We start from the raw sequence: 27,589 nt of genomic DNA on the forward strand, positions 1-27,589 counted from the left end.
AACCACAGCACTGCACCAGCTACTGAGAAGGAGAAAAATGACTGCTACTGCTGAACCCAGGACAGGTCCTTTTTTTCCCCACAAGTTAAGGCACAAGTAGATTGATTTTACAATAGATCTGAAACAAAAGTCCTGGTAAGGACTAGGGACAGACAAGGTCAGCTGGCAATGCTTTTGCTTCTTGTTAATGAAAAGCATTACCTGTTTCTTTGGTACTGCATGCTAATCAAGCTTTCTGCCTAGCTATAAAAGCTTTTTGTTATTAACTCATGAAACTTGAATGACTGTAACTCTCTGGCAGAAGTAATTTTTTAAGCATTATATAGAAGACAAATACCTCCAGGTGCTTCTTCAACTACTATTGCTTGATTAAACCCAACAACACAAGCAGCTGAGTTGCCCTGTCAGTGCCCTGAACTTCCTTGTACTGTGACAGCAGTGTCACCCAGCAGGTCCATATCACACTCCGTGAGATGAGCTCAGAAGTCATATTCACATCTGCCCAAGGTTATAGACAATTAGAAGGCTAACAACTTGAGCTAAGAGTGCTACTAAAAATAGCTATGTGCAGATTACAGTAGTCAATGAGAAGCCAACTCCACAGGCAGCACAAGATGGAGTTGGTACATTTGACAGACAATGATCATTTTGTGCAAGGAAACACATAGTCACTAGATATCCACAAATACGCAACAGCAAATTAAAAGTCCTTAAGAAGAAGAAACCAAAAAACAAGGATTTTAAATATTTTCACCATGCAGAACTTCCCAAATCTGTAATATCCTAGTTTAACATAGTATTTTTACAGAGAAAATAAATGTTTGTTTTGAAACATGGCTAATATTGAAAGTAATTCACCATCCAGGCACTTACTGGCAAGGACTAAAGAGGTGCCACAGGGACAAAGGCACTTGGGACACGCCAAGTTGACAGTATTCAGCATGCTGTTAATTTCCAGCATGAACACAAGGAAATGCAATGCTTGCAAAATGAAACACCAATGGAACTACTGTGGCAAAGTCAGAGGAAAAACCCTCTGCAGAAGGTTACCTCAGAGCCACCTCTTCATACTTATGGAATATAGAATGGGTTTAGAAAATGATAGGTGAACACAGAGAGAAGGGCACGAGCATCCACTGCATCTCAAAATACTATCTGTAGACCGTATAAAGCAAGCATCATCTCTGCCTTTGCATTTATGCTGTATGTAGCAGATGTGGGATGTACCTGTCATATGTTACCAGTAACAATCATACTGCATTAACTGATTTAGGAAGCAGAGAAGGAAAACAGAAGCAACAACAAAACTCCCAAGGACTAAGTTTCAGTAATGCTGTGGTTTGAGCAAACCGATGGGGCAGTTTGGTATCCTAAACAGTGGTGTCAACCCTGTGATGCTGCCTTCTCCCACCTCAAGTTATTACAGCAGACTAATGGGGGAAAGGGTACAAGAAAAAGAACCCTCAAAAACCTCATCATGAGGCTGCTCCTCTTCACATTTGTTTTCATCTAGCTCTAAGGCATTAGGAAAAAAGACCTTAACCATAAAATATCACTTATTTAATACAGGGTAAAGTGAAGCTTTGAATGACTACAATGCCATTCTTGCAAGAGAAATACACCACAGTGTATGCAGACACATGAAGACTTCTCCCTGTCTGAAGTATTTTGGTTAAATTCACTGTTGATAGGTATAAATCCCAATATAAAAGACAAAATAGCTCAACAGTTTTCAGTTACTGAAATACCTTCAATACCTGTGAACAAAAAGGCCATCAAAACATCAAAACAATGTTACTTTGAGCCTTACTTGAAATTAGTTGCTTTGGAATTACTGCAGTTCACTTTTCTCCCCTTTTTCTTCCAAAAGCAACCCAAGAGCTGTAATAAGAGTAGGTTAAAAACATCGTCACATGTAAGAGAATAAAGAGCTGAAGTAACTGGATTTTGATTTGCCTGTGTCCTTAAAACCCACAGCATCTATTTTTCAGGTTTGATCTGATACATGAAAAGATGGCAACTCTTAAACAATACAGCTCAACCTTCAGGAATGGAAGTGGCTGAGCAATCTGCATAAATCACCTGAACTGATTTTTCCTCACAAATAAACACATTCAAGAGGTTTTAAAGCTTAAGTAGTGGACTGCATATTCATACAAAGAGAAAAAAAACTCTGCTCCAGAAATACTTGGAAATTAATATTTTATGGAATGCTGCAATTCATCAAACAAGTTTCCTGAGCTAGGGAATCACTACACTTGAATTAGAAGGTTTACACCTAGAATAGAGCTGTCTGGTTTACTCTCATACCAGGACTCAATTTTTTATTACTTCATAGCTTCTTGGGTTTCACTGTATTCAAGGCTAAATAAAACTATTTCACAGGAACTCATCTGAAATCTAGGGTTTAGAGTTTTTGTTTTGTTGTTGGGTTTATTTTTTTGTGATTTAAAATTAAAACCTTAAATTAAAACCTTAGCAAAGCTCTACATAACATAATTCTACTGAGAATGACAACCTTATATCCAAGAGCTTTAGTTTTTTAAGGCAGAATCATAGGTCAGGGTTGGAAAGGACCTTAAGATCATCCAGTTCCAACCCCCTGCCATGGGCACCTCACACTAAACCATGGCACACAAGGCTTCATCCAGCCTGGCCTTGAACACTGCCAGGGATGGAGCATTCACAGCTTCCCTGGGCAACCCATTCCAGTACCTCAGCACCCTAACAGTAAAGAACTTCTTCCTTATATCCAATTTAACTTACCCATTTAAGTTTCAACCCGTTACCCCTTGTCCTGTCACTACAGTCCCTCATGAAGAGTCCCTCCCCACCATCCTTGTAAACCCCCTTCAGATACTGGAAGGCTGCTATGAGGTCTCCACGCAGCCTTCTCTTCTCCAGGCTGGACAGCCCCAACTTTCTCAGCCTGTCTTCATACAGGAGGTGCTCCAGTCCCTGATCATCCTCGTGGCCTCCTCTGGACTTGTTCCAACAGTTCCATATCCTTTTTATGCTGAGGACACCAGAACTGCACACAGTACTCCAGGTAGCAATAGTTATGCCATTTACTACTTGAAGTAATAAAGCCAGAAACAACTTGTACATTGGACTGATGTTTCATATTAAGGCCAGATTGAACTAATTCCAGACTCTCACCTAAGCTCCTCTCTCTTTAAGTGTATGAATGGCACTGTATTTTTTGACAAAACTGAGATTATCGTCACATTTGCAACTAAATCCGTTTACTATTAAATTCTATGGATTGAGGTCACAGGAATTATCCAACTATCAAGTTTCATTCACAAGTTTTCAGGCTTGCACTCGTGCACTTCAAATTTCTAACTCCGAAGACACTGTTCCTAGTAATCTACAGTTCCCAAGTCACAGAGAAGAAGCAGTATTACCCTATGATGCTGTATTTCCTGCTTTATAAAGATGTTACTTTAAGAGAGTCGCTACATTGATCCAGCTTCAGTATACACCAAGATAATATATTGATCCCTTAATAGTAGGCCCACAAATTAACTACCCCATGATGTCAGCCTGGACAAGAGGACAGAAGCCCTACTGATAAGCCAGCATAAGAGGTCTGATTGCAATGTGAAGCCCTGCATTCTTTTCAGTTAACTTCTTCACCTAGCACCTGAAGCACACCATCAGGGTGTGCCTTCCACTTACCAATTTTAACCATACTAAAGAACAACATAATAATTTATCTGAAATCTGTTTATTGTGCTTCATGGTATTTGCTATTTCTAGTAATAATAAGGTAAGTAAACACTTAAGTTACATTTTGCCTTGCACTGATGGTTTCGAACATAAGATACAAAAATGTTACAGCAAAAGGACAGTACTGACAAGGTGTCAAACACAGGAAATTAAAGTCTTACTGTACAGGCCAATAGTGACAAAGACAAATCAACATTTCAGTACAAAAGTGTAGGAAGACTATGAAAAAAGGTTCAAACAGTGAAGGAGAGGTTCTGAACACAACAGCAGCACTCCTTCAGCTTTGGGACTGTCTGTGCAAATGCAGCATCAATACCTGTATGTACAAAACAGAGGTAAGAAAACAGCAGATAAAGCTCAGCTCCTTCTGTGATAGTCACAGGGATCATCGTGTTAAGATCAGGGTTTCTGCTACTCATGGAAAAGAGTCAGGTGTAGACAAAGAGTCAGGTGTAGAGTTCATGCACTTATGCTACTCTGCAGCTTAAGAGAATGTTGCCAGCTTGTCAATTAAATCATCAACAGTGTTCACAAGAAGTTTTATATCCTCCTTTTCACTCATCCGATGTTGGCCAGTTTTGCGGAGGATAACATCCACATCTTTGCTCAAAACACGATCAGCAACTTGCATAGAGATCTGCCAAGGGACATCAGTGTCCTTCATGCCATGAATAAGTCGTATGGGACATGTTACAGGAATAGGGCTATTTAGCAAACAGTGATTTTCTGCTTCTTGGATAACGTCGTATCTCAAGGAGTAATATCCTTCCTCATTATGCTTTGTTGGAAACCTCCATTCACCTTTTTCTTCTATTTCATTTTGTGTCTATAAAAAAGAGAGCAAAGAACAGACAGGACAGATGTTACAAGCTCTTTGGAGCATCTCAACTTACTTCTGTTCTAAATGCAGCAAAACTTGCCCAGGCATAAAACTTCACTTTGCCCATTTTTATTAGCAGAGGAGCAACATTCCTGTCTGCCTGGAGCATCCGAAAAGACAACCCCCCCATACCACGTCACAAAAGCTACTCTGCATGCCTCTCCTGCAAATTAATCTAATTGGGATTCACCAAGGGAATTAAGATTGTCAGTCAGAATCTATCAGAAAGAAGATGTAGAGCCACCACGAACAGTAAGTTCCTTGGGGTTTAATCAGCTCGATTCAAACAAGAAGAATCCTAGGAAGAAAGGATTTCCCAGTGATCAGTCTTTTTCAGTCATTGCCAACAACAGCTACATCTAAATACTGCACTTCCAGAATCTTACCTAAGGTACTATGGAGTGCCTTAAGAAAGAAATCAGGAAAATGCTTTAATTGCTTTAAGGTACACTTATTTATTGCTATATTTATTTGTCACATTATAACACCTGACCTACTTTCCTCAAGACTGGATAACATTATGAAGGAAGCAATTCAAAGACACTTCCCACCACCTAAATCTCTTAGTCTTTACAAACACACTGATTTGAAGAATTCCCTTTCTATGCACACACACAACCTATGTCAGACTCATCTCACCCAATGTCATCTCTACTACTTCAGCAGCTGCTTCCCCATCCCTGAAAGCACAGGGATCCAATCTGAATGCAAACATAAGGTACTCAACACTGAAATTGAATGGACCCTAACTTTATGTCCTATATGCCACAGTAATACAAACACGTTCCAGGTAGTACTCACACTCGGTTCATACTCAAAGCACAGTATGTTGCAGACCTTTAGATTAACGTAAATTTGCAGTTTTCCTCCACAGCCAACACGGAAAATTTACAGCAAGACTTATAGGAAAAGTACAGTTTGAACAACAGGATTTCTTAAATGCATGATAGATTTTTAGACTGCACTAAAGCCACCAATCAACATTTACCTCAATGGGCAGCTTCTTAAAAGTTGTTACAAGATAGTCTGCTGCTGCAGCTACTCCAACTAGAGCAGCTACTTTATCTGGGCGTGCTATTGCGGCATGAAGCATCAGCCATCCACCCATGCTGGAGCCCACCAGGATCTGAAAAAGAGAGAGGAAATAAGATCTTACTTTACAGAAAATGGCTAATAGTTTTTTCCTTCTTTTACAGGTTCTTTTTGTTTAACTACTTAAATCTTAGGCATCATCCTGCTGTCCTTACCCAGGCAGAACCGCTGTCACCTCCAGTGGGAATTTTGCCTGAGTAAGCACCATAGGATCTGGTATTTTCCTATTCTTTTTGTTTAGCATGGCTGGTTATTGCTCCCTGAGACTGAAATGCTGTGAACAAAATGAGAGTTGAAACAATTCAGTATCAGATGAATACTTTATGTTTCTTCATTAAAATAAATGCACGTGGTAAAGGCTCAGTGCAGTGAAAGAGGTTAACAACTGCAATAATACAAATCAAAATACAAATTCCTAATACAAAATCATTTGAACACAATCCTAGGTATGGTATTTGCAGGTTGCAGGAGATTTTAAGTTTCTTACAGTCATTTCTAAAGTAAATGAAGAAGTCAAATGCTGCTTCAGCTGATTTTTTAAAGTTATTTTATCATGTAGAGTCTCTGGCAGCATGGTCTAGTGCCAGGAAAGGCATCCCTACACAGGGCAGGCAGGTTGGAACTAGGTGATCTTAAGGTCCTTTCCAACCCTAACCATTCTATGATACAGTATCTTAACTTGTAACATTCCTGCAAATCCTTCAATGAATGTATCAGAATGGGGCAGTGACACACTTTCCATTAGGAGGGATGACAGCCCTGCTCTGAACAGGAGGCTCTAATAAACAGTCTCCAGGAGGTCCTGCCAACCCACATCTCCAAGATCTTGTAATCCACCTGCTTGCAAAAGAGCTCCTATGAATATGATCTCTCAAATGAGGCAGCTTGAAAGTGAGCAGGTGGCAGCTGCTAAATAGAAGCTACTGTTGACCAGAGCTATTATGATGTATTTTTGATTCATGTTCTACCTTGAGGACAAAAAGCATTCCATATTTAAAAATAAAATATAACCTGTGGTCCATCTGCAAGTTCATCCAGTATACACAGAACATCTTTTCTCCACTTCCCAAATGTACACTCTTCAAATTTACCATCTGAACTTCCACATCCTGTATAATCAAATCTGAAAAAGAAACCATCAAAATTAAAATCATCATGCTGTCTATAGCAATATAGAAGCTACTTAAATAGTACCACTTAACCAAATTCAACAGGGACAAGATACCTCATTAAATATGTTCTTACTTAGTCCTGTGTATCACTAGCACCAGAAATCACATGAAAAGAGGTTTAAACACAACAGAGACAACTAGCAATGCAGCACTCTCTTATCATGTGATATAACAGTATCCAATACAGGAGTATTTCTCAGAAAAGATATCTCAGAAGATACTGGGTAACTTAAGATTTGGCAGTTAAGAGCCACTCTTATAGTTGTAACTTAAAAAGCTAGAACTCGTGTTCCTTTCTTCTTGATCTTTTGTGCCTACAGCCTTAATGTAACATATAGCTAGACTACAAAAATTGATCAGTTTTCTGAATTACTTTCAGAATACATTGTCCTTGCCACAGACAGAAATCCCACATTTGAAAAGGAAGAAAGACACTTCTTAGCTTGTATGTACAGCACAGCATGCTTTCCAACCCAAATGCCAAAGTCTATAAAAAACAAGTCTATTGTTTCCCAACCCACAATACTAATCGTGTTTTCTCAAGATCAATGTAATTTCAATGTACCTGATGAAGGCATGACCTAGAGAGCTGCAGAAATCTTCAAGGGCAGTTGCTTTCTGACCATTCATATTTGAATTAAAGCCTGGAAGGAAAATAACCCCTGGATTCCTGCCTTTTAGTTTATGATAAGCAAGATTTGGTTGATCTGGTCGAGTGAGAAAGCTGATCGATGATTTCAGCCTGCAAACTAATAAAAAGAACTATTTAGTACAACCATCATGAGAACCTTGGCAGAAATATTATATTTTATAAAATTAAGATTCAGGAAATATGGGCATCTTATGTGAAAATAAGATGCTTTGGTTCAAAAAAATAAGTATCTCCTTTATTTTTTAATGACTAACTAGTATTGATCAATCTGAAAGAGAAAGCTGGTTGTGATCTATTCTCAAATCATTAAATGCCAATCACGTATGCAAGTTCACTCAGCAGAGTGGCTGAATGAAGGCAAATGCAAATATTGCCTATACAATGTTTGTCTTCATGTTTTCTACCATCTTGAATACATTTCTCATCTTTCTCTCCCCCCCAAACTGAATTTCAAACAAATATAACTTTGGGACTGAATATGTGCAATGATAAGTCTGTAATAACAACATTTGCATTGTTTCAAACCAAGTGAAATAAATAACATCTAGCCCTTTTCATCATATCATTAACATGTATTTCTGCTTAAGTGAAAGATTATTGTCAGGAACAGTGAAATAAGGCAATGAATAAAGGCATTAAGGCAATGAATAAGTAAGTCAGACAAGCACTGAGCCTCGAACACCATGACAGGCACCATGTGTCTGGGCAGGGGATCACCTCACTCAAAAAGCAGACACCAACAAAGCTTTGCAGGTGCCTGGTAAAACCTCACATATAGAGTCACGTTTCACCTCCGAGAAGCAAACTGGCCACCTCCTCTTATTTGCAGCTCAGAAAGCAGCGGCAGCAGAAGCCTACCGCGATGCAAACACCAGTGTGAACGCAGCTGCCCTGCAGACTGATGCGGAGAAAGCTCTAGGAACAAACTCCCCAACAATTTCAAGCTGACAAGCAGGTATTCTTTATTGGGGCACCTGGAGACATGGGGGATAGCTCCTCCTAACGTGTGTCCCCAGACTGCTGTACAGGCCATCCTTATATAGTCACTGGGCATATTACATCATTTCCCAGTAAGTTTCCCACATGCACACAGAAATGTGATGGTGGTCTTTAAGGGTCGTTTACTTTTCCCAGCTTAATTAATATTACAGATATAGCAATCATCCTGGCCTTCTATTCATCAGTTAGTTTAAGTGCTCCCATCCTGGCCATCAGCTAGTCCCACATACTCCCCATCCCCAGGTCCTGTTTTTCGTAGAATCATAGAATAGTTATGGTTGGAAAAGACCTTAAGATCATCCAGTTCCAAACCCCCTGCCATGGGCAGGGACACCTCACACTAAACCATGGCACCCAAGGCTTCGTCCAACCTGGCCTTGAACACTGCCAGGGATGGAGCATTCTGCTTTTCTCACACCTTTTGTACTAAGGTTCTAAGGACCTGAAACTATGTCAGCTACCTTCAAGCACCGCTGTTACTTTCCATTACAAAGCCATCAAACTTAACCTTACTTAGAACCGATTATATTCTGTGTTTTTGTGCCTCCTTGTACCAAGACAGACCCAGGTCCGGCAGCACCCGCTCTCCGCCGTGCCCAAGCTCCGACCCACGCCCCGCAGGCCCATCAGACCGCGGGGGGACCGGAACCACACAACCCCAGTCTCCGGAACGCTTTGGTCCTGTTCCCAACCGGGACGGGGGCACAGAGCAGGGGACACCCTCACCTCCTGCTCCCGGCCCGCACCCCCCGCGGACACGCAGCCTCTGACAACCCCTCTCTCCCAGCGCCCGAGTACCAGCAGCAGTGCCCGGGGCTCTCCCCTTACCCTGGAGCCCTATGGCCGCCCCCATCTGCGACAACACCAAGGCGGCCGGGGCACGATGCCGGTAGCAGCCCAGCAACACCCCTCTCAACGTGCCGACCGCCGCCATGATTACTGACCCCTCACTATCCCGGCGGCCGGCCGCCGCACAGCGCATGCGCAAAGGGCAGACGCATGCGCCGACCGGTGCTGCGTGCGGGGAGTCAGGATAAGGAATGCGCATGCGTAGTGGTGGGATGCTGATTGGTGCTGTTAGCATCGTTAAGGAGTAGAAAATAAACGTTTTGTAAATAAAAGCACTTAATGAGCATCTCCTTAATGTGTATTCCGGATAGGGGACCCTCGTAAAGGCTGCCTTCTGCCAGGCAAAGCTGGTAAGACCCGGCCTGGAGCCCCTCATCGTTCCTATTGCATGTACACGTGTGGGTACAAGCTGTTTGTGCCGGAGGGGGACTCACATCGGGGTCTGCGGCAATAGGGCGAGGGGCGATGGGTTCAAACCTCAGCGGAGGAGATGCAGGTTGGGGATAGGGAAGTGCTTTATGAGGGTGCTGAGGCGCTGGTACAGTCCTGCTTGAACACAGGGGCTTGGAGCAGCTGCTCCATGGAAGGGGTCCCTGCCCGTGGCAGGGGACTGGGACTGGGTGAGCTTTAAGGTCCCTTCCAACCCAAACCATTCTGTGCTTCTATGACAATTTGATGCCCACAATTACATAGTACTCCAGACACCCAGAAAGGACATTTCAAACCCTTGTGTACCTGCACCAGGCACCTTTCAGCACCATCAGGGCTTGGCCATGCCTTGGTCTGCATGGGCTCTGAACCAGCTCACACCACCCCAAGCATTGTTGTTTTTAAAAAGGTTTATTGAAATGCCTTCATTGCATCATGCAGGATACAAAAATCATTATTAGAAAACCTTTATAACCATACTCGGGAGTAAAATCAAGATACATCAGGAAAAATAATAATTATATAAACCAAAGCCATGTCTGATAGTGTTTTAAATCATTAGAATACAGGGCATGGTCTGCACAGATGATAACAATTATATTGTAGTAACAGTCCCTTCGTGATTCAAGTCCAAACTGATGTTCGTCATGCTACAGCAACCATCATCACCTGTGCATACCACAGAGAAATTCAACCCGTTCATTACAGATACAAGGTTTAAAAAGTATAACAAAATATTCTGCCAGCGTACTTCTGTTCTGCTTTCAGTCTTTTATTTGCTCCATCAAAAGCCGTTAGGTTTTCATCAAGGAAAAAGAAAGGGCGAATGTGCTTTCTTCTGTTATGCAAACCTCATAGCACATAAGTTTTGATGACTGAAACAGAACCTTTAAAGTCATAGTATAAGAGACTTGCTTGAAGTTTAGTTCAAATAACTTATGTTTTTGCACTGTTATTCGAGGACTTGGAAGGGGTTTTAAAATGGGAGAGCACAGCACCCGTGGTATTCTCATTGTTTTATGCATCTCTATCTCCATCACTTAGAATTGTCAGGGTTTTTAATTCATACACTGCTTGACATCAGCTCTTAAAACGTGCCTCTATTTATTCTATTTGACAGCATTATTCTGTGCAGATATGCATTAAAAAACCAAAAAACACTGTCTGGGGCTGAATAATTGGCTACAAAGAATTTAGGTAGAGATTTTGATGCTGGCTTCAAGGGAACCAGTGTTTGAGAGGTTTCGGTACAGCTTTCACCTAAGACAGAGTAAGGTTAGAACCACACTGTGACCATATCAGGTAAAAGAAACTTGCTGTCGGGGCTGGAATCACCTTATTCAGCAGGAAAATTAAAGATACCCGAACAACTCCTTATGAGGAAGCTAATAGATGTGTTTCCATTTCATATCCATGTGGAAAAATGCATCTTTATAAAGCTATCCTTCTCCCTCTTTTTGCTGAGCTCCATAGATGCACACTTTAAACATAGAGTTGGTGTTCCTGAGTGTCTGAACACACAGAATATCATAACAATTTAATGACATTAAAAGTCATGAAGAGTTTTGGCACTGTCCCCTTACAGAAAGTTAGGTACAACTAACATTATGAAAACATTATGATAAGGGAATCATGTAACTCTTTGGCTCTGTTGTAATATTTAACGACTAAGGCAAGAACTGTGTGTACCTTAGGGTTGCTTTTTAATCTTCTTATAAAATACTTGACTAAAAGTTTTTAAGCCACCTAATTGTCTATAAATGTCAAATGGTGCATATTAAAATATATGCTTATTACAACTTTGTGTTCCATTTCTAGACTTGTTGCACCCTGATGAGAGCATTTGTAAACGGTTTAGTATGAATTTATGAAGATGCTCTCCATTGTAAGAGAGTTTGTAGGAAACTATCGTTCAGTCAAGATGCTGTAATTAAAATTGCCTCATTATCCATTTTGGAGCACTATGAGTCTCTCAACAGTTTAGCTCTTTCACTCCTATAAAGATCAACTAAAAGAAGTAAACCTCCCCCCCCCTTTTCAATGCATTTGTAAACCCCTCTTATTCTGAGGTTTCAGGTGCACATCATAAGGAGGATGTTTCAGAATATTCACTGGCTTTTCAGATTCCACTACATATGGCTAACTTCATATGTTATGTTATTGCAGTATGCCCTATTGCCCCCTTTTATTATAACATGAAGTGGGTGTAGCCTTCTGCGCCTGTAACAATAACATCCATCCATATCCTCATGGCTTCTGGCGAAGGAGCGACCATATAGTATATCCGGTCATGTGTCTTAACACTGAAAGTGAGCAAGGGGTTGGGACTCTAAAGTAAAACAGAAAGAAGCATGTCAAAAGAAAGACATTAAATCCATTTAATGGTACCAGAAATGTAATTACTTGCAAGAAAATTTAGGATAGCATTAAGGAGAAAGATGAAATACAAAATGCTGCCCCACTGCATCCTGCATTGCAGCACTGGAAGCAGAGATGTATTTAAAGTGTTTGTATCCATTATAAACACTTTTTACAATGTATTTCCACTAGGCTATTACAGAGTAGTACAGGAGGCTCCAAACTGTAGTTTAATGCCCAAATACCCACCCCACTCTATATAATGGTCAAAACCACTTTGGGTTTCACAAAGCCAAATACCAAGGGTATATTCATCTTGATCACAGCTCATTTAAGTTACAGATGAGAGGCAGGGGGTGCCATGAGCTGCCAGTTAACCACCAGTACCAGTTAACTCCCTCCCTGTGACAGACACATTCAGGCATCCCTTCATTGGCCAACACCACTGATTTCAGGGGTCTCACCACTGGGCTAAGGAATTCCTTTCAGCAAATCCCATTTGGCAGACACTCATATCTCTGCTTTCATTAGTATATGTATATGAAGAAACCCAACAACAGCGTTAATCTGTGATCCACCTTCATCTTCCTTTTCCTCCACTCTTGGTTTGGGGTTTTTATTTGTGTTGTTATTTATCTTTTTTCCTACTAATGTCAGCTCCCTCCTTTGACTTTACAGCAGCTACCATACTTTGGGCTCTGCTCTATGATATTCTGTTTACCTTGTATGCATTCTTTAGATGGTCATAATAGACTTCTTCAATAGCTTGAAAATATATTACGCCTTTTAATTTAGTTTCGTGTTTGTCTGAAAAAGGAGAAGAGAGAATGACTTGAGAACTCAACAGTACTTTGAGAAACAAAATGCTAATAGCATCATAGAATCATAGAATAGTTAGGGTTGGAAAGGACCTTAAGATCATCCAGTTCCAACCCCCCTGACATGGCCAAGGACACCTCACACTAATTCATATCACCCAAGGCTTCATCCAACCTGGTCTTGAACACTGCCAGGGATGGAGCATTCACAACCTCCCTGGGCAACCCATTCCAGTGCCTCAGCACCCTCACAGTAAAGAATTTCTTCCTTATATCCAATCTAAACCTCCCCTGTTTAAGTTTCAACCCATTACCCCTTGTCCTGTCACTACAGTCCCTAATGAAGAGTCCCTCCCCAGCATCCCTGTAGCCCCCTTCAGATACTGGAAGCTGCTATGAGGTCTCCACGCAGCCTTCTCTTCTCCAGGCTGAACAGCCCCAACTTTCTCAGCCTGTCTTCATACGGGAGGTGCTCCAGTCCCCTGATCATCCTCGTGGCCTCCTCTGGACTTGTTCTAACAGTTCCGTGTCCTTCTTATGTTGAGGACACCAGAACCGTACACAGTACTCCCCAGTGAGGTCTCAAACACTAGATATGTAAAACCTAGACAGATCCAGCCTCTCACAAGCAGCTGCATTTTTGTGCAGCTGGTACAGAAGTCTCAGGAAACTGTTAGTTGGCTGGAGGCCTTGAGGCATTATGAGAAGTCTTTGGTACCTGAAACTGCATTATGACAACTACACTGCACTCAAACCTGAAACTGTTAACTATTAACATAACCACTACCAATACATTAATAAAAACCAGTACCAGATGGGAACATACTGGATCTTACAGGCCTTGCTAACCAATAAATCAGATGTTAAGAACAAGTTTGTCACATTCTACATATTATTACTGCAAACTGGTAAAGAAATATTCAGTGGGTATGTAATGAATGAATGTAATGAATTCAAACGTGTGGATACCCCTACCATCAATTTCAGTCCAAAATTCATTAGACACTCAAAATATGGCAAATTCAAAGTCTGCTCCTGCATAGTTCATTTCCTGAAAGACTTTCCAGCACATTTGATTTTCATGGCAAGTATAAATTATATTCTTGTGTGAAGGGTACAAGAAATCATTCTGTCACTGGCGAAAGTATGTAATATGTAAGAATAAATCATGTGGAGCCATTCTTCTGTCTACTGGGGACCTGATGATCTGCTTTTAACTCTTGCCTATCCACATCTCTCCCTTTGTCTGTTATGCTTGTTTCTGCCTTACCTGGCATTACAATTGAACACTATAGGGAAGGGATTGCACAAATTCTAAGCATACATGTGAAACACCTAATGAAATGGAAATGTAAGTCTTATCAGCTGAGGGGCAGATGGAGCCCAGTAGTGATCCTGCAACCTACCTGCATAATAAGTAAAAGTTCTCTTGTTTCTGTCAAAAACAAACCACCGTTTTTTCCACGTTTTGATTTTTCCTCCCATTTTAATGAGAAAGCCTCTGCAGGTCTTCTCTGTGAGGGACACATGGTAACAGGTCTCTATGTTGTGACCGGCTGTTTCGATGTGACTTCGTAGGTCAAAGTCTTCTTTCCTAACAGGCAAATAGCGAGTCAAGGGACGGGCCTATAGGAAAGAGAAGAAAATGCTGTTATTTTCAACAGAAGTCTTTGCTCTTTCTGCTGCACAGACATAACCACAAGCTGCTATAGATCCTAAGAATGAGTGTAAGAAAATAAAGAGCTTTTGCTGCAGCCCTCATTTTGTTTGAAAGACAAATCCTTAAAACTTGTGATTTTACAGTGTTGAATAGCTTCACAAAAGCATTGGAGCTTAAGAGGTTCTTGAAATCCTCACTTGATCAGCTGGTAAAACAGGGCCCACAGCATAGAAAGTTTGCTTTAGAATTAAAACATTAATTAAACGTAAAGGTGTGTTGCTGCATTAGATGAAGCGCAAGAACTTCACCTGCATGATATGATGCTAAGCCAGCCCTTTATTTCCCTGGGCTAGATGCTCACTGCACGTATCTATCTTATTAATATGTTACTGCTAGATGTATTTTCATGCAAAGTATAATACAAATCTAATACAAATAAGAACATGCTCTTAGAAGAGAAGCTAATAATGAGGGAATTGCAATTGCTAGTTAGTTTTCACAGATTTCTGTGAATGAGGTGGAATTGTCTTCTTCTGAATGAATTAGATGGGGTATGTAGTTCACAGTCAGCAGTTCAGCACACAGAGCTCAAGTGTACCCCTCTGCAAGAGACAGTGAAGCAGCACAGGAAGCGGTGCCTCATTCTTGACTGCAGTTCAAGGCTCTGCATCGAGCTTGGATAGCGTCAGCTGGGAGAGCCAGCAGGAGGAGGTAGTGATTTGGGAACTCGGCCAGCTCAGGGAATATGCTCATTTCTGTCTATGCAGACCTCCCCTTCATTATAAATATGGAAGACAAGTCTATGCTGCAGTTAAGGCAGACAGAGGCTACATCACAGGGTGATTCAGAACAGAAGCTGAATTTAGATACTTTGAATGACCCATGTAAGAAGCATCTCCCTCTCTCTCTTCCCCCTGACTCCAGAGAAAGCCAGTGACCTGGAGAATCTAATCTGCCCCTGCTCCATGCCTAAAGTTAGCCTCTTAAATCCCACTGTGAGTCACAAATCAAAGGGACTTTCCCTCACTGCATTCTCAAGAATCTCTTGGCGTAATGGGAGCTGTGTTGCCTGCAAGAACTCTTAGCACCCTTCTCAAATCCGCAGCCCTGTATGACAGAAGCTGGCACCAGCTTTGGCAAGTACAAAGCTGGAGTTCCTTCCCTTCGTTTGCATTTCTGAGTGTTGGGAAGTGCTGGAATGAGTAAGAAAATGGGTCTTATGGTACAAAGGAAAGAAGTTAACAAAATATCCCAGTCATTTCTGACAGATGTGCTCTGCCTTCCTGCCAATTCAGTCCTCAGCCTCTCTGCCAAGACTTCCAATTAGCAGTAACTGATAGGGCATTCTATTGCAACACATGCACGCTCCAGTTTGGGATAAAGATACAAGCATTGCATCGTTGTTTACACCACACTTGAGCTGTCATTAAAATGTCTTAGAAAAGAGGAAAGTACACATGAGCATTTTTATATTTGGTAATTACATGTCATATAAAACCAAAGGAACGGATACATTTAGCCAGAAACAGCTTAAAGTTCCTTTGGGCTTGTCCTATTGTTCTGATTTACCGTTATCTATTAGATAAAGCAAATTATGTAGGAATGTGCCTTAAAAATATAATAACAACTCATGAAACAAAAGGCAGTAAAGGTAGAACAGATGAAAACAAAGATATTCAAATATGATATGGAATCTTCCACATGCAGATACATATATTAAGATGGAGACATTGTCTTGCTATACTATACTAATGATAAAATGACTACCAAGTCTATTTGCTATACCATGTAGGTCTTCTTAGTTGTGGTGGAATAAACAAATAAGCCTAAAGAAAGCTCAAGATACCTTTAAATGCTAACCAGAAGCAAGGGGATGTAGAATACTGTTCTAAATAAATAGTGTTTCTCATGTGGTATAGTCCAAGTAACAGAAGAAAACCTACATCCTTTCTACAGTAAATGTGGAACTGGAAAAGCTTCTTTATCTGTGTTTTTTTTCAGTCAAATATTTAGAAGTGACAATTCGAGATATTTTATTTATTAAAAGAAAACAACCACCAATTGCTTATAAAACTTAACACAAATTTCTCTTGTTGAGGCTCAAAACTTCTCTGCTCATACACAGTAACAAACCTTATAGGGACTACTACTTATACTTCAGATGTAAGATGTTATATAGGTATCTATTATATTCTTGAACTTTAAATGAATACTCAGACATCGATCTAAGCCTCCAAGAGCCCAAACATACTTGAAGCAGCACAGTTACACGCCAGAAATACTAAATCTATTTATTCAACTGTAAGCAGTTCTGTTTACCATAGGTAACAATACACTTAGTCCCTCCTGTATATCAAGGGGAACTCTTACACTTCAGTATTTCATGTCAATGCATCTCACCTGTGCTCTTTGTTTCTCACGTATTTTGACTTCCTTTTCAATCAGTTTTTGCCTCTGGCTGGTTTCTTCTTCCAGTCTTTTCTCCAGTTGCTCTCTGCGGCGCTTCTCTTCCTCCAGAGCTCGTTTTTTAGCTTCCATCTCCCGTTCCTAAACACCACAGCACATAGAGAACTTCAATTCTATGTGAAACTATAGTTGGTAATGTATTTTCTAACCTAGGACTAAATACCTTTTTGCCTCTTAAGGAGTCTGAAATACATATCCAGCCAAGTGGGCCGAGAATTCCAATCAGAACTGCAAATATTACCAGTCTAGAAATGAAAGTTCTTCATAAGCAGCTCTCAGCAGTGCTGACCTAGCTGCTGATGGGATTAGGATAGCAGCTATTGCATATAGGCTCACAAATGTACTATGAGGGTGAAACCAGACCAAACTAAAGGGAGAGAGGTAATTTTTTAGGTGTCTATTAGGTGTAAACTGTTTAGGGTCCAATGAAGCATTCAGGAGGATATTATCTAACAGGCCCACTCTTAGTTTCACTCACAAATGATGCTTACCCTGCTCTCAAGCAGCCTAGTCTTCTCAGCGTGCGCTTGTTTCAGAAGTCGCTCCATCTCTTCTATTCTCGCAACATTTGAAGTGCTAGCACTGCACAAAACCCCCAAAATCTGAGTTATTTAAAAGAACACTTGGTATTTAAAGACATATGATCCAATACAAGACAGTTTAAGAAGGGAGTTGATCCTGTTTTCATTCAGTTCAGTGCAGTGGGCACTTTAAAGTCTGATATGGCTAGAAAAGGTTCTTGAACACCATTGAGACTAATCCGAATTAATGTTGCTTAAGGGAATTTTTGTCAAGGAAAACTAACTGCCTATCTTCTATGTTTTATCAGCAAAATCAGGACAGACTCTTTTCCTCCCTCACCAAAGCTTGTCTTGTGAGAAACTGAAAGATCTGTTGTAATGGGTCCTTTTCTGTTTTTTTGACTGGTTTAGGGTTTATTGTCCCTTCCAGCCATCATTGGTTGGTCATGCTCCTCCAGAATGGTCAGAAGGGAGACAGATTTCAACCACTGCTATGTTAAAATCACTGCATAGATAGAGTTAATTCCCAGGCTGTCTCCAGCTATCAGAAACTTGTTCACTGTGTATCTAAAGCAGAAATCCTCAAACCCTGAGTCCTAATGCAGTCCACATTGCAGTGACAAAGACTACAAGAGGAAATGAGTGGGCTGATACCCTCTTACAGGAAACAGATGCTGAATGAAACACAACATGCTAGCCATAAAAGCTGTCCTTGTGTTTCACAGGGGATTCTTAATGCCGTGACAATGTTGTACTCCATTATCAGCCTCCACTTATGCTTCTGGGGTAGGACCATGAGCAAGAAATGAAAGTACTAGCATTAAAACCAGACTGTCAGAATAAAACTGTTTGCAGACAATGCTGGGACTCAGCTGGACTTCTCTTTTAACACAGATCATTGATGTTTCTCTTAACTGAGGCACAGTGTTGGAGCTGTCAGCCTCTCTGGATGAGAAAAGCAGCTGAGAGCCATAAGCCTTTCATTGTCATATCTTCATTATTACTGATCCAGGAAAAAGAAAGGGCAAAAAAGACTATCAGAGGAGCCCCTTGTGTTTCAGCATATGGCTCCAGTAAGTTCTCATGCTGGACTTGCAGAACAAGTGCTCTTCATTGTGGGCAGATGTCTTTGAGAAATTGCCTATCACAGGGAATTCCTTTCCTTAGTGACCAGGGAAGGAAGCTCAGGTATCACCCACTCTGAAAAGAGCACTGACAGCTTCATCATTTCAGTTCAGGACTGACACTGATTTCTCTATGGCCTTCAACATTATGTGGTATTTTCATTTTCCATCGTTAAATAACCACGTGAGATGATAAACTTGATTATGAAGGGCTACCCAAATACTAAATATGGTGCTTGTCTAATGACTGTATATTTTCTTAACCAGTCAGCAGCATTCACATTATCATAGAATCTATTTCTACATATTCTCTTTTTTCCACTATAACCCTATGGCCATTGGATCAGAAAGAAAGATGATTCACCTGGAAATGTTATCTGGTGAACACGCCGATATGCTTGTCTCCATGCTGTCAGAACTGTCTAAGCTTAATGTATCAAAGGTGTGGTCCTTGTAACTGCGATCTGGGTAATGGAAACTGTTCAAGTACACGTTTGATTCGGATGCTGTTCGGCTGTAGAATTCGGGAGACTTCTGCCTTTGGTTTTCACAGATGCGATGATGGTTGTACCCTGCACAACGCAGAGGAAGTGTTTGGTGTATTTTACACAGAGATGTTGTGACACAAATGTAACGTGTTAGCAGCACAAGCATCCTGAACATCACCTCAGTCTTGACCGCATTGTGACCAAGGGACTATGATATTACTGTTAATCATAACCGAAACAAAACCTTTATATAACTGTTTTGTCTATGACAGACACAGATACAGGCAGATTAGTATGGCTGACTTTTCAATATATATACACTCAAACGTACAGTATGGAAATCTAATTTGCATGAATATAATTGTAATTTGAAATTGAAAATCAGACCTGATCTGGAAAGCAATGCAGCTTAATTCAGGGGTCTAGAAGAACGGACACTGATTAAAGAGAGAAATAAGTCCTGATATTCAATGATCTTGAGTACTTGTTTGGTTGATTTCACTGAATGGGGATTATGTTTTGTCTGTTTGGGGAACTTTGCCTGCTGGCAGCTGCAAATTGGGCTTTCAGTTTAAATAATACAAGCTACTTGTCACATCACCATAGTGATGTGACCATTATACGTGACGTAGTGATGTTATTAGTGTAGAGGTACATCACTGCAGCTTCACAACCACAATTCATCGTATGTGATCGAAGCAGATCCCTATAGCTCAATGTCTGTAAAGAAAAAGAAGGTTTATGCAACATTTAAGTTCTTTTCTTTTATTTTTGATTTAAGTTCTGTTATTTTCCCACAGAATCACCCCTTCTGCAAAGCCATCCCAGGAGCTTTGGCTACAGCTCCTGTCAAAACTATTTATTCAGACTTATTTGTATCCCATGTCTCCATTGCTCTTCATAAATAACACAGCAGTATTTATACTGACTTGCAGAGAGGTTGTTGGGCTTGCCAGAAGCAGAGGAAAGTCTAATGAACAACTGAGGCTGGTTTACAGTGCCCTTTTGAGGTCTGTTCAATCTGATTACAGATGCAACTGCACTGCGCATCTTTTCCTTCAGTGGATGCAAGCAGTGAGACTGTCTCACAGTTCTGATACTCAGTCAGGGTTAAAATACTGTGTATGCTCCTGACCCAAAATCTGAGCTGGTGGCAGAGTTGGAGATTAGGAAGGACTGTTAAAACAATGTGAAAACCTCCCATTCATACAGGAGGACAGCCAGTGACATTTCACATATTTAAGATACAGAAAAAATGCAGACAAATGGACAAATGCAGCATAATCCAGATAAAACTTTTACTAGGCACCAATTAAACACTGATGTTAAGAAAACATGCTTAAAGCAGGAATATTTTCCTGCCTTATTCCCACTCTCTATCTGCACACACAAGGTTACTGTTCAGTATATTTTGCCATGCTGGAGTGGGGAGTGTCCCAGTTCAGGGAGCCAGCAACTGCAGTTACACCTTGGAAAGGCTATAACAGTCTCCAAAAGGTACCTGAAAAGCATGACTGAAGCTGAGTAATTAAAGTATATTCTGATGGAAGTCATGCCCTGCAAGCTTTTCCAAGGCAGAGTTTCCTCTTTGCTCCTTGTTTTCCTCCCTACCATACAAAGATTTCTCACACACATTAAAGCTGGTTTCTAAGGAACTAATAGGACTTTACTTGCCATTTGGAAGAACATTAAATTTCAGTAAAAGTTCAATTGCACCAATTAGTCAAAGAGACAAAAGGGATGCAAATACAGCTCAGCAGTCAATAGCCTCACACAACACAGGTGTTACTGATTCACATGTGCAGTTTGGGTTTTGCCCCCCATTATTACAGCAAATGCTGCTGTCATTGCAGAAAAGCAATTACCTTTCATACTGGAACCTTTGGAATGACTAATTGCTCCTGTGAGATGGTTATCAATTATTCATTATGGAAAGAGAAAGGGAAAACAATAAATGACTGAAAGAACTTCATTCAAATTCATGTTTTGCTGTTGAGCCCATTGCAAAACCTTTCCTATTCGAATCTGAATCTCATATCTTATATTTCACTGAACAATAAACCCATCTAAAAGACATAGGGAAACATAACAGTTTAACACTCTCCTAAAGGAAAGTCAGCCTTACATAAAGGACCCATTTTTAAGTAAAACATCAGTTAAATCTATGTAATCACGCAAGCATAACTAACCACTGCCAGAAAAATACAGTCGTTAGGCTGCAAAACAAGATGCATTCACAAAACCAAAGCATAACTTGACGTTCTCATCTTCCCATCATGCTGTAAGCAGTTCAAAGCTCAGGATCAGCTGCCTACCGGCACTGACAAGCCTTGCAACTGACCTGCCTCTGTTACAATCCCACCTCCACATTACACAGGCACAATCTGTTGCATAGGGTGTTTTTAACTGCTCATTCACAGAACATGCACCTAGCAATATTAGGCTCCTCATCCATCACTTCACTAAAAGCCTCCCACAAGTCAAGACTGTTATCAGCCAAGTCTAAGCTGATACGAGAGCTAAAATGTTTCTTGCATTCTCTGTAGTAAAGCACTAACAGCCATACTGTTGAGCAAAATATTGCAGATACCCATAAAGCCATATCACAAATATATATATAAGTATATATATTCCAAAAGAGTTATTGCAAAATCATAGAAAACAGATACACTACCACAAAATTATGGTGGGCTCAGACCTATATAGTTGGCCTATATAGGTCTATATAGACATATAGTTGAATGCCGTTACTGGAAGTGGCACTGTCAAGTACATTATAAACCCCCCAAATCGGTATTTCATACAAAGAAACCAATACATTTTCTTTTATTTCCATTCTTTCTCAAGAGATTGACATCACCATGTCAAGATACATCTTTTGTATGGAAACATGTCCAAGTAGGAAGCCCATGTCTGTCTACCTTGTCATCGTCACCCACAGATCTGCAAAGACTTCTACGTTTTCTGCTCTACTTGGATGGCTATGAGCAAGGAAGCGAAAAATTAGGCCTGCACAAAGCTATAGCTCTGCAGATATTAGCATTAATCACAAGTGGTGTTGTGACAGGCTATTTGACAGCAGGGAAAAAAGGCTTTTTAACGTGTTATCATTATTTAACAGTTAAAGTTTCCCTGGATTTTGGGAACTACTTGACAGTGCTGATGCAATCATGACAGTGACAGACACAGCCAGATGAAGGGATGTTCTCATACCTTTTCTGGCTTTTCCTGAGTTCAAGAAGAGAAAGAGGGGAAAAAAGGGAAAAATAAACAAAAAAGCAAACTGCTTTAAAAAACCCTTATAATTGGTTTGTATGTACCTTGCCCTCTGTATACTGTGTTTCTACAGAGCTTAGAAAGAATACAAATGACCATCTCGCTGGTACCTGACTTCTCTATCCCAGCAACTGTGGTCCCAGTTTTGTGTCTGGCCTTATATCTTAAATCCCAGCTAACCATTCCTGCTTCCCTTCTGGATTCCATGGTGATAGAAGATGAAGCATTAAAACTGGCTGATTTCTTGTGAAAACTCTAGTCTTTGCCTTTGCACTAGAAGTCACACACTAAGACTCTCCTGCAACCCTTTTCCAGAAGTATTTCCAGTTTTAAGCACTTGATCTCTTGTCATCAAAGTTTAACCAAAACATCCCCACTGATTTTCAAACCAAAACCAAGTGCTTTCTACACAACAGCATAATGAGTGTGAATGAAGCTATTCCACCCTTGCACACACAATACATCAAAGCAGCTTTTCAAGCTGACTGTGAAGCTCCTCTTGTATTGCATCTGAATACTTCAGCCACACAAGGTAGGCTTGTGGAAGGCCTGCTGTACAACTAAAGCTCAAAACCAACAATCACAACTGGAACAGCTCTATAGAGTGAATGCAGTAAGTCATGGTCCGTTCTCAACAAAGCTTGTTCTATCCTTGCATTGAGTCATCTTGTTGCATAAGGCTGACCTCAGTCTTCCTCTTTGACCTTGAACAGCTGCTAGCTCTGGCAAGTCCCCTAACAACAGGATGGATGCTATCCTATATATCCTATACATCCTATATAAGGACCTCTTGGTCTTGCACTTCCATTGGTAACAATGATGCAGTTGCCAGAAAGCAAACAAACTGACAGATGGCATTGAGGAGCAGCTCCGCTTGAAGATGGGACACTTATGACTAATACATCTCATTAAAGCATTAAATTAGGTGTATCGATTCTAGTTGACAAATGACAGACAGAGAATCCCATAGCCTCCAAGATCATGTTTCAAAGATGTAGCTTCCCTTTGGATTCATCATCGCTATGTCCCTATTACAAAAATAAAGCCATTTATCCATGACAGAACACTTCTCTCCTTTCCTATTCTGTAGCCCAAATATTTAAGATCACTTATAATACTGCAGTTAAGAGATTCTCAGAGATATTTCTGGGGAATTTGTCCTGGCAAAAATACTATCTATGAAAAACAATTTGTAAGATTACAACATAAAAAGGGTAAAAAAAGCAAACCAAAACACCCCAAAAACAACCCCAAAAGAAAGCCACATGTAATATATTGCCTCAAAAAATTTACAGCCCTGTCGATTATAGGAACACCAGTTTCAGGCTTATCTCCTGAAGAACTGAATGCTAACTTTAAACAGAATGAATCAAATACAAAGGTCTTACCTTTGTGCATCCGTCTTGACTCTGACTCTTTGGTCATGGTTGCCAGGCAGTGAGGGAGGACACTCCCACAGCTGTTGCTCTGTCCTAATGGTAAATGGCCCTGCAGAGAAGTGTGCAAATAAGTGCTTAAAACTACATTTTAAGACCTTTTTTTTAATTCTTAAAACTTGCTTTGTCATAGGTATCAACACTCATATCACATTCATCAGCCATGGATGTTTTAGTGGGGCACAGTCTCTATCAGCCAAAGCTTTTCCTAGGTATCTTCACCTTCTCATTGTTTGTTGATTTAGCAAGCACCACAAATAAAGAGTGTTTTCACCTTATACATAACTTTATCTTTACTATTTTGAGCCTTAGGTAAGAAGGAATACAACCTGTTGTGTCTCTAGAATCAACTGAAACTAGCCTGAAAATACAGTCTCTGGGACATTGACCATGCATTTATGATGAATGCACTACAGCACGGCATTTCCAGAGGTCAGAATAAAGGCTGGAAGTATGGAAGGCTTTATGTATATTTCCATGCATTCATAAACCTGAAGTTCTTTCAAAGGCAATTTCAGATGCTGGATTACATAAGGTTGGGAAGCGCTATAAGCATTACCTCTGACATAATAAAGGGTTTTTATATAGATACCAGAAGGCTATTAATATCATGCAGCTACGTACTTTAGATGCAATGTTTCGTCCAAGCGTAGAGCTATTGAAGTGCGGTGATACGGTTGGAGTTGTTTTCTTGCGAGGTAAAGTATCACTCATGTACATGCCTTCCCTGTGCTGCTTCTTTCGCTCTTCCAGGTTTCTGAAATGCTTCAAATGTAATTTGTTACAGTTTTGACAGAATGCATTGACCCACTTGCTCAGTGATGCACTATACAGAATGCACTGTTTGGTGACAGTCTGGGAGCTTCACTGGAGAAAACAGACTCTAAAATACAGAGTACCTCCTGTTTTGTGATGCTTTGCAAGATTTCTACTAATATCACATTAAATCCATGCTGATTAAGAAAATACATGATATCCACGTGTGAAGTTTAAAGAAACTAAAAAGGAACCCCAAACCCCCTCAAGTCTAGTGTACAAGTGTTATCCAATGACAAAGAAAATCATTTATTCACCTTTAATAGTTACTTTAATGATTTGGTGGCTTAAAAACAATATAGCTTTTGAGAGGCATTGTGCTAATGTATATGAAAACGTAATTTAGGCTTTTCAAATACAATCACTTGTGCTTTATTGCTGCAAGTCTTCTGACAGTTACAGTGGCTCCTAAAGATTAATATTTGCCTCTAGATTGTTTAGATAAGAAGGTTAGTTCAGTGATATTCTATAATGCACTGTGTTGGTTTCTAAGTGAGCAGTGCCTTTAAGTGCAACACTCTGCAAGCACGATCAACTCATAATCTATCCTATCACTAAAAGCTTCACATGTAAATAAACCTCACGGCCACCATAACAAACACACACACCAATCCCAAATTATCAGCTTTGAATCTGTTACCTGTTGTTGCCTGCGGTGTTTCTTAGCTGGCAGAGGTGGAGGTGTGTCAGATAAAGGAATAGGATCTACATGAGTAGCCATGACCTCAGGCCAATGGACTGATGGAAGTTGAGCAATAGAGCGAGGAGAAAGAGAGTGAGGAAACACAAATCCAGAACAGAGAGGTGATCTTAGCTTTATAGAAAAAAGAGAAATTACACACAGAGTTTTCTTTATGGAACTGCTCAAAAGATACGGCACATACAAGCTGCAGTTTTAGCACTGTGTTGGAGCGTTTAGCAGGAAAGGAGGTGTGTTGTATTACAACTCTCAAGGCATATTGAGCTACCAGAAGCAGCGCAGAAATGCCAGATTCTAAACCAGTTGCTGCCTTATTGCAACACAAAGGTAGGTGGGTTTACATTCATAACGTTATTCCAGTCCTTTAAAAGGGGATTCATTTAAAGTTTGCTACGGTCATTACATAGGCAAAAACATCACAAAGGATGGGGAAGAAAGAGAATAAGCTAGAAGACACAGACTGGACAGACTCTGTGGAATAGGTGAGTAGGAAGCTACCCATTTCCCACAGATATCCAAGATATACTTGTACCACCTCACAGGAAAAAAAGGGAAAGGAAAAAAAAGGCTACAGAACATACAAAATGAACACCTATGGACTCCAGAGACCATTAACGAAAGGTGGATTACATTATTTGACAGGCAAAGATTGTCCCTTATTGCTGCTTGGGTCATAATCATTCAGGATTTTGGCCTTCAGAGTCCCATCTACATCACCAAAGCCACTTCCCAAGTGGAGCAGCCCTTCACCTTTACTTTTATACCGTTATCTGACCTGGTAACTGGCAGAAGGCACTTTGCCTTAGGGCCAGTTTGTTACACGTGAAATCACCAAAAACGAATATAAAGAAAAGAAAAAGGCAGCCATGAAAGAACAATGCAAACAAAGGGAAATGTCTCTCAAACAAACCTCTTTATTTTGTGGCTGGCTCGTCAGCACAGCCGTGGAAGGCTCAGTGGCAACTGCTTCAGCATCTGTGGGGGGCTGAGTGGAAGGGGGTCTATTCGTGGAATTGCCATACAGCTCACTAATTTCACTTACACTGATATAGCCCTAAAAGGAGGAATTGAGAAGTTAAAAGGAGCAAAAGCCAAAGGACGTGCAAGAGTATTAATGTATCCAGTACGATGAAAGTTAGTTTAGAGTGATACAGCCACATATTTTGTTAACTTTGAAATACTTTGTCATGATAAAATTATCATCAAGCTCTTCAAATATTAAATACTTGGATTGGGAAAACTGTTCTCCATTTAATTCCAAATACATGCAGAATGTATGTAACATTGCAGTAACCAAATTAATGGATTAGGTTAATTGCAGTAACCAAAAAGCAAATGTACATGAAGTGACCAAAATGTAAATACCCTTTAGAAATGATGTAGGTAGCTCTTTCTTGAGAAAGCAGATTGAGGGTAAAAGAACTAATTTTATTCACCCATGTTATTTCTTCACTTTTTTTGTCCATGTTTAAATAAAATACCTTGTTTCTTGCCTAGCTATTAAGCTAGTTTGAGGAAACCAAATAACTACCAGAACTGGGAAGAACTTGCATAAGGACCAGTTGTTGCTACTCTATAAGTTATGCTGACACAGCACCTTCTATTTGTATTGTCTGGTAGTTACTTCGAACTTGAAAGTCTCACCAGGAGACAGGTAAGATGCTGTTAGTTAGCCCCATAGCCATTGCAAATGGCCTAAGGAACAGCACATACATCAGCATGTGCTTCTGCCTGCAGAGAATATTATGCATGCAGATTTGAGAGATAATGACAGAATACAATTATTGCATTGCTTTGATGTCGACTGAACAAATGTTATCTAACAAATAAAACATGGATTCTAATCCATGGGGTACAGGAGGCCAGACTGAAATGTCAAATACCCTTTTTATCCACAGAAAACAAGGCTATGCAAAAGGAAGAATAAATCACTGTTGAAGCAATGTCATTAAAATTAGAGAGAAATAAGCTTATTTTTTAAATCAAGATGGTTAAGTTGCTTTTAAATTTAGAAGGTTTCAAGGGGCCTGTGTTTCTATTATTATAGCAGCACAATGACTTCCAGTAAGTACACTTCAGTAATTCAATAAGAGAAGCCACAGACTGCTATAGTATTTCTTC

General features: G+C 40.3%; 2 protein-coding genes across 6 annotated transcripts in view; both read right to left on the reverse strand.

The window, feature by feature from the left end:
- Window positions 1-3,711: 3,711 nt before the first annotated feature.
- Window positions 3,712-9,459, reverse strand: ABHD10 (abhydrolase domain containing 10, depalmitoylase). The gene is made up of 5 exons (XM_034074431.1): window positions 9,356-9,459; window positions 7,442-7,625; window positions 6,716-6,827; window positions 5,601-5,738; window positions 3,712-4,558 (listed from the first exon to the last, which is right to left on the reverse strand). Exons 1-5 carry the CDS (start codon window positions 9,378-9,380, stop codon window positions 4,217-4,219), a joined length of 801 nt encoding a protein of 266 aa, XP_033930322.1. The 5' UTR covers window positions 9,381-9,459; the 3' UTR covers window positions 3,712-4,216.
- Window positions 9,460-10,952: 1,493 nt separating this feature from the next.
- Window positions 10,953-27,589, reverse strand: part of PHLDB2 (pleckstrin homology like domain family B member 2) — a 57,940-nt gene continuing 41,303 nt past the window's right edge. For 2 of the 5 annotated variants that reach the window (XM_034071274.1, XM_034071269.1), the window contains 10 exons: window positions 26,379-26,522; window positions 25,409-25,582; window positions 24,577-24,717; window positions 23,905-24,004; window positions 19,117-19,324; window positions 17,599-17,689; window positions 17,042-17,188; window positions 14,388-14,607; window positions 12,885-12,970; window positions 10,953-12,134 (listed from right to left, as the gene is read on the reverse strand). In XM_034071274.1, coding sequence (XP_033927165.1) covers window positions 11,994-12,134; window positions 12,885-12,970; window positions 14,388-14,607; window positions 17,042-17,188; window positions 17,599-17,689; window positions 19,117-19,324; window positions 23,905-24,004; window positions 24,577-24,717; window positions 25,409-25,582; window positions 26,379-26,522 — 1,452 coding nt within the window. In that variant the 3' untranslated portion in view covers window positions 10,953-11,993. The remainder of the gene's footprint in view (window positions 12,135-12,884; window positions 12,971-14,387; window positions 14,608-17,041; window positions 17,189-17,598; window positions 17,690-19,116; window positions 19,325-23,904; window positions 24,005-24,576; window positions 24,718-25,408; window positions 25,583-26,378; window positions 26,523-27,589) is intronic. The other 3 variants (XM_034071290.1, XM_034071281.1, XM_034071294.1) reach the window with 2 other exon arrangements.

This window comes from Melopsittacus undulatus, chromosome 2 (assembly GCF_012275295.1).
Source record: "Melopsittacus undulatus isolate bMelUnd1 chromosome 2, bMelUnd1.mat.Z, whole genome shotgun sequence".
Lineage (NCBI taxonomy): Eukaryota > Metazoa > Chordata > Aves > Psittaciformes > Psittaculidae > Melopsittacus > Melopsittacus undulatus.